Genomic DNA, 16401 nt, shown 5'->3' with positions numbered 1-16401 from the left:
GAGCACTGTTTATTGTTTTAATTTGAGCAGCCAAGTACCCAGGCGTTAGACATGGTTCGAGCCGTGGGATTCGACTGAAGGTGAAGTGCAAGCACGAGAGCTCTGCGACAAGTGGAGATAGAAGCTAGTTTACTCTGAAGCTGGGAGCCAAAGTGGAACAGTTGATTAGTGGGCTGCGGCAATTAGAAGGTACAGATATTGGTCGTTGGTGTTCAATTGAATCCGGTGCAGCTCAGACTGGAACCTCCTTGGCCAAAGTGAAGCTCACATTTCAATGTCAGCTTTGTTTGGGTGTAAATTGAAGTACAAATAGCACGTTGCAGCTGAAGCGTCACTTGTTGATGCCGTGAGATGTGTGGCTTGACTGCTGAGAAGAAGCTGTCGTTCATAATTTATTATTTGATTAGTGGTTCGCGCTGTAGCGAACCGATCGGAGGTGACAAGAATGAAGCGGCTTTTCGTAAACGCGCTGCGTTGTTGGGGCAGATCTAGGTCGTCAAAACTGAGGTGTGAGGTTGAGATTGAGGTTGAGCAAGGTTAGCACCGTGTTCAAGTCAAGTCTGATATCATAAAACTATCAAGATTTAACACTTCTGTTGACCCAACAGTACAAAAGCTCACCGGCCTTCCACAAATCAGCTCAATTGCTTTGTCGGCATATCAACAGGACTTTCCTCTTACTCCTCATCGCAGAAAAAAAAACTCAATATCGCAAAAACTGATTATCATATCATTATCGTTAACCCCACTCTCGCTTCTTCTGTTTTTATCTTTGCAGGACCAGCTAAAAAGCGAGATGTGCGCACAATCAACTCGTCGTCCAGTGATTTGGGTCCACCGCCAAAGACACTCGGCGGCCAGAGCCAGACCCAGACCCAGCCGCTGCAGGCCCAGCATCAACGGACGGCCAGTCTGCGGACACCGGCTACATTGCGTAAGTACAGATGAAAAAAAAAGAACGGTTCGCCGCAACCCGCAGAAATTTATTTGATTAGCTTTGAAAGTGACATTTGCGATCTTTTTCTCCCCTCGCTTTGCTCCGAGATTGTCCTTGGGATCGCACTTTTTGAGGAGAGGGGTCTCAAATGTCGATGGCAACCGTACGGGAACGGTTCGGCATGAGTTGGCAGACTCCTCATCCAGAGTGGCCATTTGAAGGTTAACCCTTTCGAGTCTACGAAGTCTTGCTAAACAAAAATTTTCAAAATTATCATCCTAAAAAAAATGAAAAATTGGCACTTCAAGGGTTAAACGCCAACTGATGCGTTAAGGGATGAAATGCGTCGCAGCTGTGCGGGGGGTTTCGTTTGAAGATCATGTATCGTTCGACTCTTTCCCCAAAGTGTGTGCCATTTCGTGCATCCCCCCGCTCTGTGTGGGGAGCAGCGTTTAGGACAAGACTGCTGGTGGGGCGGCGGCCCCCATTGGAAAATGTCAAGCTCAATGGTGACGAGGTGATCTTTTTTTTATGGGGACTCCATTTGATTGGGGGAAAATAGGTTTTCGCTGCAGGGGGTGATTTTTGGGTTGCTCTTTTTTTTCGTATCGATAAAGTGGATTGATTGAATTTGGGTATTGAATTTGATGACTTGAAAATGTTTGAATTGATTTGACTTGAAGTATCTTTATGTTCATGTCTTTAATTCAAATCCTGAATTTTTCACGGAGACTGTTTTTGAAAACATTTAAGCAACTGAAAATATTTAAAAAAAGTTAAAATGTTTTTAAATGACAAAAAAACTAGGCTCCATTACGTGCTTAAATCACAAAAATGTCCCCAAACGCCCTCGAGTAAATCTCTATCATCTTCTTCGTCATCAAGTTTAGTTTTCTACATTTGTACCACTTTACTTCCCGCCAGCAAAAGCGTTTCCAAGGAAAATTCTTCGCATTTGCCAGGATAAGTCACGAAAAGCTGGCGCACTGGAGAATCTGCTGCCCCAGGGCACACTGGAGACACTCCCGCGAGAGAGTGCAAGATGTATTACTTGCACCCGGAGGAGGACAAACAGAAGAAAAAAAAAAACATCGCGAACACGAGCACTTAGGCTTAACCTTCTAGTGTCCGCTTTCTGATAGAAATTTTCTGTAGAAAGAATCGTCATAACAATCTAGCCAGTCAAGGGTTTACCCCATGTGCCACTAGCACCCCGCAAAGGTCTGCCACCAGGCAGTCACGAGCTGCGCAAATTCAAAGAACTCATCGGATTATAACTGTTACACGCGATCCCATAAAAGCCTCACCTATTTATAGCGGATACGATACGATCAGCCGAACACCGACGCTGGTGACTTCCTGTCCAAAGTTGGCAAAGACCCTGACCTAACGACCGACAGGGCCTAATGAATGAAACACAACCCGAAAACGTCAAGCTTAAATGAAAAGAAGCTTTATCACCCAGCTCCCCTCGAGCTTGCAGAGTTTTAGCCAGCAAGCCATCCACAGCGATGACAGTGGGGGTGACGGCCAGTGCAACCGGTTCTGTTACGGAAGGTGGACCCTTTGTTGCACGAAGTGTGTGCTTCTCAAGAAGCTTATTACCGGAGCGCACTTTCGCCAGGTTAACTGTGCGAGCTACTGTGCACCTCTTGTGTTCATGAACTCGCCCCTCAGCACGGTTTGTGAACCTGTGGCCAACGGTTATAATTTATTCATGATTCGATCGAGCAATTGTGGGCTTAACTACTTGAACGAATTCAGCGGAGTCTCCCGGAGTCACCTCGTACGAATGGGGCTTATGGCTACCAACAAGCTGTCCAATGAAATTAGAACGATTTTTTTGCCATTAGGTACACTGGAAGCGTAACTCGGTGCTAGCGAAGTTTGCAGGAAGGATTTCTCTATATTGGGTATGGAATGATGAATGGTTTCGTTTTTGTTCATGTGATGAAGGCTTCGTATCGAAATTGTGCTTTGTTCGATCCTCATGTTATACTGCATTTGAATAAGGATATAATTAGATTTTGAAAATTTTCAGTATCATATTTAGAAACAGAAGTTTAGCATTATTATTTATAGTATTTTTTATGAAAAAATTTAAATTATTTTATGCTGATTGAAATTGAAAATTGTTAAAATGAAAAACAGAAGATTTCCAAGCAGCTTTCAGTGAAACACAATTTCACAGCATTTGTAAATTTATTTTTAACAGACCTTCTTTCAGTCCTATGATTATCTTAAAAAAAATTTGATGGATCTCTAGAGATTTCTTTCTTGAGATTTTTTGAAAATTGCTAGAAAATTTATTTTAGTCTATTTTTTTTATTGGGAGGATTTTTGTTTCATTTTGCCTTCCTCATTGAGGTAAGGCTATAATCCTGCTTTAAAATTGAACTTTTTATTTAAAGCTCGAAAACCCACCTTGATGTATACATATCGACTCAAAATCGAAAACTGAACAAATGTCTGTGTTTATGTGAGTGTGTATGTGTGTGTGTGCATGTGACCAATAATGTCACTCAGTTTTCTCAGCACTGGCTGAACCGATTTTGACCAAACCAGTCGCATTCCACTTGGTTTAGGGTCCCATATGGTGCTATTGAATTGTTTGAAGTTTCGATAAGTAGTTCAAAAGTTATGTATAAAAATGTGTTTTCGCATATTTTCGGAAGTTGAATAAATGGCAGTAAACTGCACCAAACATCATCATGTTATACATTGTTAGTAAGGTAATTGAAAGACCTTTCCAACGAGTCTAAAACATTGAAGATCTGGCATCTCTGTCTCGAGTTCTGACCACTTAAGTGATATTTATGTACTTTTGTTGTAGCCGGATCTCACTTAAATGTATGTAAACAATGTCCGGATCCATCATCCGACCCATCGTTGGTAAGATAATCGAAATATCTTTCCAACGAGTTCACATCATTGAAAATCTGGCAACCTTGTCTCGAGTTATGACCACTTCAATTATATCTGTGTACTTTTTTTTCTGGATCTTTAAAAAAATGCTGAAATATGTGTCCAAACCACTCATATTACCCATTGTTGGTAAAAAGTGAGCAAGGCATCAACCACATAGGTGGATTAAGTTAGTTTTTATTAATCTGGTTACCCGGGCAGACGGTAATAACAAAATTCATGCCATTTCAATAACAAATACTGTTAAAATAACAGAAAGTGTTATGGAATCTTCTTGAAAAATCCATTTTTGCATAAGGGTATAATAACAGTTTATGTTATCATAACAAAATTTGTTATTGGTCTGATATTGGTTGAAAGCCACAACAACTTTAGAATAACATTTTTTGCTATGGTAGAATACCTCCAACTGTTATTGGGATGATCTGATTAGTTGTCAAAATAACAAAAAATAATAACAAAGATTTGTTCGAAAAATAACTAAAAGTGTTATTAGTCTGTTATTACAATAACAATCCAATAACAAAAAATTCATAACGACGAATAACAAATGTTGTTATAAATAACATAAAATGTTATTGGCATAGTATTTTCAAATATCAAAAAACGTTATTCCCAAGTTATTTCCGTCTGCTCGGGTAGGCTGATGCTAATTTTATTTAAAGTTTTTTACAATTAGTAACAAACTCATTCTAACTTGGAAACAAAGATTGATAATAGACTACAGAATTTAGGAAAATGGAATTTTTCAAAAAACTTATTGATATTTTGAATATTTTTTACAGTAGCAGAACTGTAACAATGTATAAGACATTTTTTGTTACTTTTTGGAAATTAGTCTTGATATTCGAAATAATGTTTATTTTTGTACAAGCCACAGGAGAAATTCTATTGAATTTTGGATTTTTTTATCCCAGATTTTTTATTCTGTTATGTTGCCCTTGCATTCCGCATGAAAAAAGAAGGCATTTTGCATCATTAGTTTTTCCATGCAATTTTTCGGGAATGTCATACAAAACAAATTTTTGCCCCTGATTTTTGGGAGAAATTTTGAAGTGAGGAAAGACAAAAACTTGGAATAAAATTTGCTTTGGATTTACGCAAAGTAAAATTCTTGAAATACGCATCCCTTAATTTTAGACATTTTTCGACACGTTTTAGAAGTCCATGCCGACACATTTTGCCTTTCAACATTTTGTTTCGGAGTTTTGAATTTTGGAATAAATTTTGGAAAATATTGTTTAGTTTTTTTTTAAATTAAAAAGACATAACTTAGTTAAATATTCGGCTCTTTTCAATAAAAAGTTCTCCGATCGGGCTCAACATTTTTCTAAGGGCGACCCGTATTTTTTTGCCCATAAGGGTGACCTACATCGTGCTAGGGTGGTTCGAAAAATGGTAATTTTCGTCATTTTTCGCAAAAATCTCTTTTTTCAAACAATCATATCTCCACGTCATTTTATCCGATTTTAGCCGTTTTAGATGCAAACGAAAGGTAATGAGTTTGGCAATTTGAGAAAAATAGTTAGAAGACTCTTTAACCTAGCTTAACATTCGAAAAAGTCGTATGAAAACTTAAAATGGTGTTTTGACCGTGTGTGGACCAAAGAGCCTATGTTTGAAAATATTTTTATCGGATTCCTTGAAAAACTATCACATAACATTTCAAAAAATGGACGATGTCAAACCGTATGTTTCCTAAACACCTTTCTTTTGCGTCTAAGGCAGCTAAAATCCGATGAAATGACGCGGAGATATGATTTTTTGAAAAAAGTTTTTTTTGCGAAAAATGACGAAAATTGGCATTTTTTAACCACCCTAATTATGAACCCGATCGGAGCACTTTTATTTCGGTTCAGGCTCTTTTCAAATGGGATTGCTGACTAATAATATATGTTTGAATCAAGAATCTTATCTTGAATAGCTTAATATATGTATTTTAAACTAACAAAGTTCCATTTTTTGAACATTGCAAATCGAACCAATGGTTTTTATGGTTTTGACAGTAAGATAAATGAAGGCTAAGAAAATTAACTGTAATCAATTTTCTCACTTTTTGCATTTTCTTTATAAATTTCTAAAACATGAACCGGCAAATGTCTTTTATTTGAAACATGCACTTTATAAACAAACAACACGTTTTCAAATTAGATTTTGCATGTATAAATGAATTGTGAAATTTCATGTTAGAGTTTGTTCGAAATTTTCTAAAATCATCATTTATTTTAAAAAAAATAAACATTGCACAGGTAACATATTTTGCACTATTCTATGCTCAAGCGTAAACCTTTTTTTTGCCTTACATATAGATTTACTCTAAAATTTAAAACAAATAATTATTTTAAAGCGCTCGGATTTTTTTTAAAACATTATATTTTCTGATATTCATATGCCGATTTTGTATGATCAGACTGCAATATTGAATGGAGATTTGTATGGAAAAATAAATCATGCAAATGGCTTTTTTCACATTGACAAAGTTAAAACCAAATTAAAAAATCTGAGAAACGTCTATTTGATTTTTTCAGTATTCTAATTTCTAGAGTACTTTTTCAAAAGGTCCTATGCGCCAAAAGTAAACAAACTGAGTTATACAATGCATGACGTTCTGCATATCCGAAACTACACTATCCTCAAACCCGATTTCTTCTAAGTATTTAATTTTTAAAATTATTAGCGAAATGCAAAATAACCTATGAGCATTCTCTTAAATTTTCATACAAAATAATTTACGTCGTTTTACCTCTCAGTGTCCTATGTGCATTCAGTAAAATGATGCACATACGACAATAACAAATCGACCTATGTACAATTTTAAATATATTTCAATCATTATGCACATACGCTAATATAATAACGACGTATGTACGCATTTTATTGAATAATTAGAAAGTAATGATAGATTTTTTTATATCCATATATCTTTTTAAAAATAATGTTTGCCTAGGTTCCGGTTAACGTGTAGACGTCAGCTGTAAGGGTGCTTTCAGAGTGGACGCTACTAGCGACGCGACGCGACTTTGACAGGCGAAGCGACTACGCGCGACCATGCGCGACTCATTTGCTGCCAGCAGAAGTCGCGCGCGTATTCAGAGTGGAAGCGACGCGATGCTATGCTACAAGCGATGAGTAAGCGACTGTCAAAATCGTCGCGCGACCAACCTTTGCTTACCGAGGTTCGTCGCCTGTCATTCGCGCGATCTGATCCGGAAGATTTGTTTATTTAGTTTTTTTTTAAGTTTCAAACTCAAGTAAAATGTCCCAGTCCCAGGAAATCGAATCGGAAGACTTGATTTCTGGAGTATTTGAGAGACCCGCCTTGTGGGACCAGGCTTCAAAGTCATACCGTAACCGAGTGGCCATAGATAAGGCGTGGTCAAGTTTGGCCGCCAAACTGCAACTTCCTGACGGCAAAGGTGAGTATCAAAAGAAGGTACTATGTTTTCAAACTTTTGAATGCTTTTAAATGCTTCAGTTGTAATATAATTTGCAAATCAAATTACGATTCCAAAGGAGGGTGGTCGGGGTTAGGCTGGGCCAAAGTGTTAATGTATGGTTCATTACCAAATAAAATTACAACAACAATGGTTTAAGTAAGATTTTTAAAGATCTTCTATGGCAGGGCTGCCCATCCTTTTGGCCCTGTGGGCCAGATCAATTTTTCTGAAATAGTGGCAGAAGTAATTTTTGATAAAAGATTAAAAACAAATTATGTGTTATTTTCAAAATGTCCTATAAGCTACAGGGTTTCCTATGTTAATAGGACCTTCACAAATAAAAATCCAGAAATAAAACTTATTGATTATCGAGTGTTGCAAACTAGATTAATATTTGTATATAGAATTATAGAAGAGAGAGGCAAAAAAATGTTTGTTCGATTTATTTCAAACGCACTCCTTTTCTTCCTGTTTTTAAGGGATTTTCAAATCTTTTATTTGCAACAATCTTTATTTTCAATTCTCATGCTAACCTTGCTTACTCATTCCAAAAATCATGTTCCTGCAAACAGATAAACTTCAAAGGAAGTGCAGTAAAAAAACCATGAAAAAACAAAAATAAATGATTTTTATCTAATGTTTGTTTTAAAATAAGAAAATTTGATATTCAATTAATTTTTTAATTCAAACACTCAACTTAGTCAACTAATTTATTCAATATTTCATGTACGGAAAAAGGGCCAGTCATTGAAAATTTTCAAGATCCGTCGCGGGTCCGATGAGATGGCTTAACGGGCCGGATCCAGCCCGCGGGCCGTGGATTGGGCAGGCCTGTTCGATGGGATTATTTGTTAAATTTTTCAGTAGATAAAAGGTATGCCGGGACCAACATTTTTCCCATCAGACGGAAGGCGTGATCAGACAAGTCTCGTCTCACTGGGGCCAACTAGGGTGAGATGAAACCACGATTATCACTCATCGCCGGATCGGGTAAAACTTGTTGAACGTGTACTTAAGTTTTGTTTCTAAAAATCATTAAAAAATATATTGTACAACAGCGATGTACCAATTTCATTTCTCTGTGTCTGTTCTGATCTGACAACCCTAACTAAAGGTTGTGGACTTGAACTAATAGAACATTGAATAGCTGGATGTCGTTTTCGGATTACATTTTTAAAGAAAATATTTTAACTGAGATAACTTTTATTGTATCGTTATTAGAGTGCTATAATCAATTCCATCTGAATAAATCGCGAATTCAGTTTGATACACCTTCAAATTTTATTGTTCCACACAAAATCCGAGAACTTCTCTCGGACGACTCGTCCACTGCTTACATTCACGGGATTAGATCGTCTGGCACGGGTTGGCCTAATATGCTGTTGAAAATATTCGACTTCTCTCAACAATTCAGCTGTACCTTCACGGTCGATAATAGTGTTATGTAGCACGCATATGGCTTTCGTTATCAGTTCAGCAGTTGTTACATCGGTTTCGATGGGCTTCCACAAAATACGCCATTTTGCATTAATACCACCGAACGCGCATTCAATGCACTTACGAGCTTTGGACAATCTTTCGTTAAAGTATTCGCCCTTTTCGTCACAATTTCTTCGGGAAAAAGGCCTCAGCAAGTTTGGCAAGAGGGGTACGCCTCATCCCCGACGAGAACGAATGGGGCAGTAATGTTGGATCCGGGTAGTGGAGCATCTGGGGGGATCCCGAGCTGTCCGGTTCTCATCAGATCATGTAAAGTAGATGCCCTGAATGTTCCTCCGTCGCTCTGTTTCCCAAAAGCTCCAACCTCAATTGTAACAAACTTGTAGTTCGCATCAGCTACGGCTTGTAGGACCACCGAAAAAACTTTTATAGTTAAAGTACATCGAACCTGATTGGGGAGGGCACTGGATCCGGATGTGCTTGCCATCGATACTGCCGAGACAATTGGGAAAGTCCCACAACTGCCAATAGCCTCGTGCGACCATCAAAAATGATTGTTCCGTTGGTTGAGGCATGTGCAAAGGCTGAAGGTGGTTCCATATCGCACGGCATGTTTCCTTAACAATCTCTGCGGCTGTAGATACTCCGATGCGGTATGAAAAATGTATTGCGTTGTAAGAAATTCCAGTGGCCAGAAACCTATGAATTAAACAAAACAGCATAGATTGTTTTTTAATAAGATTTATTCTAGTGAAAAATTCGGTTGCATTAATTTTAAAAGTTATGTTATTTTAAGTCTTTCCTTTTTCGATTACCATAATCGATCATCTTAATGATGAAGGCTATAAAATTACTCGAAAAATGAATTTCTTAACTTGACGATTCTGACTTAAGGACGGAAGATTGTAATAAGGGTGGGTTTTTTTTTTTTATACATTTTTAGAAAGGTATTTAAAAGAGCCCAAAAGTTTAAAGATCTAACAACCCTATCAAGAGTTATAAGCACTTAAGTGTTATTCATACACTTTTTTAGGCCAGATCTCAGATATTTTGATGAAAACGATGTTCGGGTCATTATTCGACCCATTGTTGAATGGGTTATCAAAACACTTTTCCAACCAGCCTAAAAGTTTGAAAATTTGACAACCCTATCAAAATTTATGATTGCTTATGTTAATTATACCCTTTTTTGAAGCCGGATCTCACACATGAAAATGATGATAAAAAAAAATCTATACAAGTCTCCATACAATTTCGGGGGCTGGTGATACAAAATGAGTACGTAAATGTATGAAGTTCTGGATCTTGAGAAGGTATTTTTGATCGATTTGGTGTCTACGGTAAAGTTGTAGGTTATGATTAGGACTTCCCGGAAAAATATGGACACGAAAACAAACGGATTTTTTAATAAACTTTTTAAACAATAAGTGAAATTTCCAAAATCAAAATTTGAAAAGAAGAAAAGCTGAGATATTTTCTCTCAGGAATTTAGAAAATCAATTTCTCAGCTTTTCAGAAATATTTTTCAGGGTGCATTTTCTTAAAAGAAGAATTCGATATTTTTCAAAACTCATATCTTCTAAACCAGATTTTTCACCATCACGCGCTATGGCTCAAAGATGGTGTTTTAGTTCCTAAAACACATCGAATTTTTTCAAAAAGTTAAAAAAATACAAATTTGCGGAATTTACATACTTTACATAATTTACATGCCCATACTGTATAACCAACCTTCAAAATGGTATGGAGACTTGTATGGAAAAACTGATGATGCAAAATTCCTACTTTGGAAATAGACAATGTATGGACAAAGTTTCATCCAAATCAAAAAAGTAATAACAAATCCCAATTTGCGAAATCTTAGAGAACCACTCAAATGCTTAAATGAGCAATTCTCTACGAAATCGACCATTTTTTTTTTATTTGCCTCAAACTTTGCGGGGGCCATTTTGTGTCATTGGTTCACCCATATAAATCTCCATACAATTTTGGCAGCTGTTCATACAAAAATGGTACTTCAATATTCGAAAATCTGTTACTTCTCAAGGATTTTTTTTGATTGACCGAAGACCTCAAAAAGTTTTAGTTATTGATGAGGACTATTCAGAAAAAATAGGTACATGGAAAAAAAATGGTGTTTTTTTTTATTACCTTAAAGTACGGTAATAAAAAAAAACAATCTTTTACTTAAAATTTATTGACCTAATTTTTTAATGTTAAATCGAATTGGTAATTGAAAAGTGCATTACAATTTTTTGATTAAGTGCACCGTTTTCAAAATATATCCATCAAAAGTTAAATTTTGTCCGAAAAATTCAGGTTTTTATATTTTTAAAATAGTGTCCATGATTGTCCATTCTTGAAATATTCCTGAATCAACACTAAAATTTCAAAAGGGCCGGCCAAATTAAACTTTTAATGGCTTTGTGTTGCAAATGGCACACTTATTAAAAAAAACGTAAAATTCTTTTCGATTGCAAATTCTATTTTATATAAAAGAAATGACGTCAAAAAACATATTGTACGAAATTTATTTTTTTTACAAAAACTGCAAAAAAAATACTAAACTCGTCGGCAAAAATTTGGTTCATTCTTCTGATTGGCTTAAAAGATGCGGGGGTTTGTCCCCTAAAACATATATATAATTTCAAATATTAAAAAAAACACGGATTTTGGGAAATTGATTTTTTGTGAAAAAAGGTTAGTTAAAAAATCACCAAAAATTTTACCGTGTACCTATTTTTTCTGAATAGTCCTCATCAATACCTACAACTTTGCCCAAGAAACCAAATCAATCAAAAAAAATATTTTAAAAGTCAAGGGTTTCCAGAAGCGTTTATTACTTGCCAGTCTGCCGATTAATTACTCAAATTACTGGTCCAAAATGATTAATTACATAAATTACTTAATTACTTTTCACTACGATAAAAAACATTTAATTTTAATTTAGGTATTCATTTCTACGGTTCTGAACTAAATTATTTATAAATAGCTCATTCGATAGCTCTTCTAAAAATTATGCTGTTTATTATTTTTTTTGTACCGATCTGGATATTGTGAATTATAATTTTAATTGAAAATAGCTATAGGCGATCAAACTTCAAAAATGCCCCCACTAGAGGACGCTGAAACTTTGGGTGATGTTTACATAATATCTTACAGCGAATTAATTGGTTTGAAATTTGGAATTGTTTTATTTTATTATAAAATTGACATCATTTCAAGTAAAAAATAAGTAGCTCAATTGCTATAAACAATAATATTTGTTTTATGGCCAATTTAACCTGTTCATTATCTGATTCGAAATTCCATTATGTTTCACGTTTCAATCAACCGTACCCTTATCAATCAATTGCAAAAGAAGATTACACCATACTGTACTGTTTTACTTCAATGTTTGAGTTTTAATATAATTAATTATTAATTTAAAATTGTATTCAGTTTATTGCAAGTTTACCGAAGTTGTTTGAAAAAAGGCCCCCTGATTTTTCGAGCCAAACATAAACTTTGACAAATATTTGAAGCGGCTCTTCATGAAAATTGTGAAATTCATCAAAATAACGTTAAGTTTTAAAATGTTTTTCAACATTGGATTGACATTACTTTGCATTTTTTTTCTCAAGCATATTAAAAAAATCCGTTACTGAAAATACGGATTATGTGAAATGTGACAATTACATTGGATTTAATTTGTACATCTAAATATTAGTCGATTTTAATTTCACTGATTTTGTTTTTTAACATTTGTCTCAGACATATTTGGAAATTTTTCGGGAAAATAGTTTAGCTCTTTAGAGAGATAAGGACTGTCAATTTCTGCTGATTATGAAAAAATATAAAAATTGTATTTTTCGCATTATTTTTGATAATTTTTTTAATTATTTTTAATATTTTTCAAATTATTTTTTAATATACTTTTATTGATTTTTAAATGGCTATCACTTGAAAAATTGTTTTTTAAAATGATAATTCACTATTTTTTTTTAATTATATGATCCACATAAACTTTTTTTGATAATTTTGACCAAATTTTGACTGCCTATTAGAAGGAAAAGCATAAAAAATTAATCAATTCTAATGTAGTTCTTGCAAAACAAAAAAAAAAAACATATTTTTATAATTACTTAATGAAAATGAATAGATTTCGGATTCACTAAACATTTTTCACTGGGTAATATATGATGGCGTTGCCTTTTGTTGTTAATCAGCTTCTATAAACAACATGTAAAAATAAATTTTAGGAGAGTTTTAGGAGAGAACTATGGCAAATTAGGCCTTCTACATACAGAGCCAGTCTTTTTTAATCTTTATGTTTCAATCTTATTTGAAATTAATAAAATACTGTTATAATAGATTATATAGTTTCGTAGAAGAAGTACAATTAAAAAAAATTACTTAAATTACTCAAAAATTACTTAAATTACCAATCAACTACATTAAATTACTCTAATTACCATAAAATACTAATTAATTAAAGAATTACCTAATTACCAGCTAAAAATCAAAGTAATTATTAATTACTTGCCAGTCCGAGGCCTTGCTGGAAACCCTTGTTAAAAGTAACAGATTTTCGAATATTGAAGTACCATTTTTTTATGAACAGCAGCCAAAATTGTAAGGAGATTTGTATGGGTAAACCAATGACACAAAATGGCTTTTTTTGTGATAGGGAAGGCCCCCACCAGGTTTGAGCCAAACCAAAAAATATTAGTAAAATCCATTTCCGGGTTTGCTTGAGAATTGCTCAAATGTGTTTAAGTTTTTTGCCTTCCTCACTGAGGTAAGGCTATAATCCTGCTCTAAAAAACAACTTTTTAATAAAAGCTCGAAGACCCACCTTCATGTATACATATCGACTCAGAATTGAAAACTGAACAAATGTCTGTGTGTGTGTATGTGTGTGTGTATGTGTGTATGTATGTATGTGACCAAAATTCTCACTGAGTTTTCTCAGCACTGGCTGAACCGATTTTGATCAAACCAGTTGCATTCGACTTGGTTTAGGGTCCCATACATCGCTATTGAATTGTTTGAAGTTTTGATAAGTAGTTCAAAAGTTATGTATAAAAATGTGTTTTCACATATATCCGGATCTCACTTTTATGCATGTAAACGATGTCTTGATCCATCATCCAACACATCGTTGATTAGGTAATCGAAAGACCTTTCCAACGAGTCCAAAACATTGAAGATCTGGCAACCCTGCCTCGAGTTATGACCACTTAAGTACTTTTTATGTACTTTTTGAAGCTGGATCTCGCTTAAATGTATGTAAACGATGTCCGGATCCATCATCCAACCCATTGTTGGTTGGATAATTGAAAGACCTTTCCAACGAGCTTAAAACATTCCAGATCTGGCAACCCTGCCTCGAGTTATGACCACTTAAGTGCTATTTATATACTTTTTTTAAGCTGGATCTCGCATAAATGTATGTAAACAATGTCCAGATCCACCATCCAAACCATAGTTGGTTAGGTTATTGAACAACCTTTCCAACGAGTCCAAAACATTGAAGATCTAGCAACCCTGTCTCGAGACATTTCCACTTAAGTGCTATTTATGCACTTTTTCAAGCCAGATCTCACCTAAATGTTTGTAAACGATGTCCGGATCCATCATTCGACCCATCGTTGGTTAGGTAATCGAGAAACCTTTTCGACGAGTCCACAACACTTAAGATCTGGCAACCCTGTCTCGAGTTATGACCACTTAAGTGATATTTATGTACTTTTTTGAAGCCGGATCTCACTTAAATGTATGTAAACAATGTCCGGATCTATCATCTGATCCATCATTGGTTAGGTAATCGAGAGACCTTTCCAACGAGCTCACAACATTGAAGATCTGGCAACCCTGTCTCGAGTTATGACCACTAAAATGATATTGATGTTCTTTTTGGAAGCCGGATCTCACTTATGTGTATGAAAACATTGTCCAGATCAACAATCCGACATATCATTGGATAGCTATTCAAAATACCTTCCAAACGAGTCCAAAATATTAATTGTCTGGCAACCCTGTATCAAGTTTTGACGACTTAAGTCAGTATTTTGGTTTATTGGTAATTGTTTCCTTACCAATAACCAAGTTTGATAATAAATATCAATCATTTCCTGATCTTTTGCGTAACGAGATCTTCTGGTAACGAGTGAGGAAGGCACCAACCACATAGGTGGATTAAGTTAGTTTTTTAATTGTTTCTGTCCGAATTGTCGACTTATAAAATGTTAAAAAATGAAAAGAATGTATGCAGATTTTTAAACAAAGATGGCGTAAAGAATGGTGCACGCCCGAAATGTCAAAATCACGCAATGGGACCAACATTACAAAAAAAAAGTGTGCCATGGCATGACAACCACACTTTTTTGGTACCACTGAGCGATTTTGACATTCCGGGCGTGCACCATTCGTTACGCCATCTTCGCTTAAAATCTGGATACTATTAATGATCAATTCTACACTAACATTTCATATAGCGCTACGTCTCAGACAAAAGCTATGTACATGGTGCTTTTGAAACGTTATCGGAGTATTGTCATTCTTTAATATTTTTTATTCTTCAAACAATCCTCTCTTATAGGTTCTGTTGACATTCTCAGGAAGAAGTGGAAGGCTTTGCGCGATATTTACCGACGTGAATTGCAGAAAATCCCAGAAGCACGGTCTGGAGACGCCGCGGACGGAGACCAAAATTATTCGACCTGGGCCCACTTTAAAAGCATGGCATTCGTGCGTGACCAAATGCGGCCAAGGAAAATGAGTGGCAATCTACAATCGGGAAATTCGGTGAACCAACAAGAGCCTGAGGAAAACGAAGAAAATGAGTGCGCGTACGAAGAGGAGCACCTTGACGAAAGTGCGGAAGATACGTTCGAGGTTCCAAATCCGCCTCCTGCCGAATCAGGCAGTCCAGTTGGAGCCAAGCCCCCAAAGAAAAAGAATGTCCAAAGACAACAATGTGGCACGGCTGATTGACATCGAAACCAAAAGCTACAACTGCTGGAAAGAAAGGTGGCTTCAAAGAGCGAGATGAAGACGAAGCTTTTCTTGAAAGCCTTCTGCCGCATCTCCGAAAGCTGGATCCCGAGCAAAAACTGCTTTGCAGAATGAAAATGCAGAGTGTTGTTCTGGAGCATGTGTATTCCCACGGAAACAGTATTGACGGAAACAACAATGTTTAACTGAATCAATATTCAAAGAAAGAGGTTGTTTGAAATGTAACCTATTGAATTGCAATAAAATTGAATTGAATTACAATTGAAAGAAAAGTCAATACATAATTTCTCTGAAAATATCCTTAACCGAAAAAATGGCAAAAACATTTCCAACCATTCCAAAACATTAAAGATCCCTATCAAAAGTTATGAGCATTTAAGTTTTAATTAAACAATTTTTAGAGTTCGACACTTGGATGAAAGTGATGTCCAATTCACCATTTTAATTTTTGTTTTGGTAAGAGGATGACAATAAAAAAAATCTACATCAGGGATACCCCCTGATTCGATTCCTCGGATCGTTTTGCGGTCTTCGACAAAGTTGTTTGTCATGAAATTTTACATAAGAATCTCATACTTGACAATAATCCAAAGCATTTAACGTCAACTTTTGGCGGAAGTTTGAAATTTTGCCTTTCCCCATATATTTTTATAAATTTTCCAA

General features: G+C 35.5%; 1 protein-coding gene across 2 annotated transcripts in view; it reads left to right on the top strand.

Annotated features, from left to right (window-relative positions):
- LOC6031266 (serine-rich adhesin for platelets) overlaps positions 1-16401 on the top strand; it is a 273589-nt gene that overhangs the window by 164665 nt on the left and 92523 nt on the right. For both annotated transcript variants that reach the window (XM_038253669.1, XM_038253668.1), the window contains exon 6: positions 779-934. In XM_038253669.1, coding sequence (XP_038109597.1) covers positions 779-934 — 156 coding nt within the window. The remainder of the gene's footprint in view (positions 1-778; positions 935-16401) is intronic.

The sequence above is a fragment of the Culex quinquefasciatus genome, chromosome 2, assembly GCF_015732765.1.
Source record: "Culex quinquefasciatus strain JHB chromosome 2, VPISU_Cqui_1.0_pri_paternal, whole genome shotgun sequence".
Classification (NCBI taxonomy): Eukaryota; Metazoa; Arthropoda; class Insecta; order Diptera; family Culicidae; genus Culex; species Culex quinquefasciatus.
The sequence above is the reverse complement of the archived record's forward strand: the minus strand, read 5'-3'. Positions and strand labels throughout refer to the sequence as shown.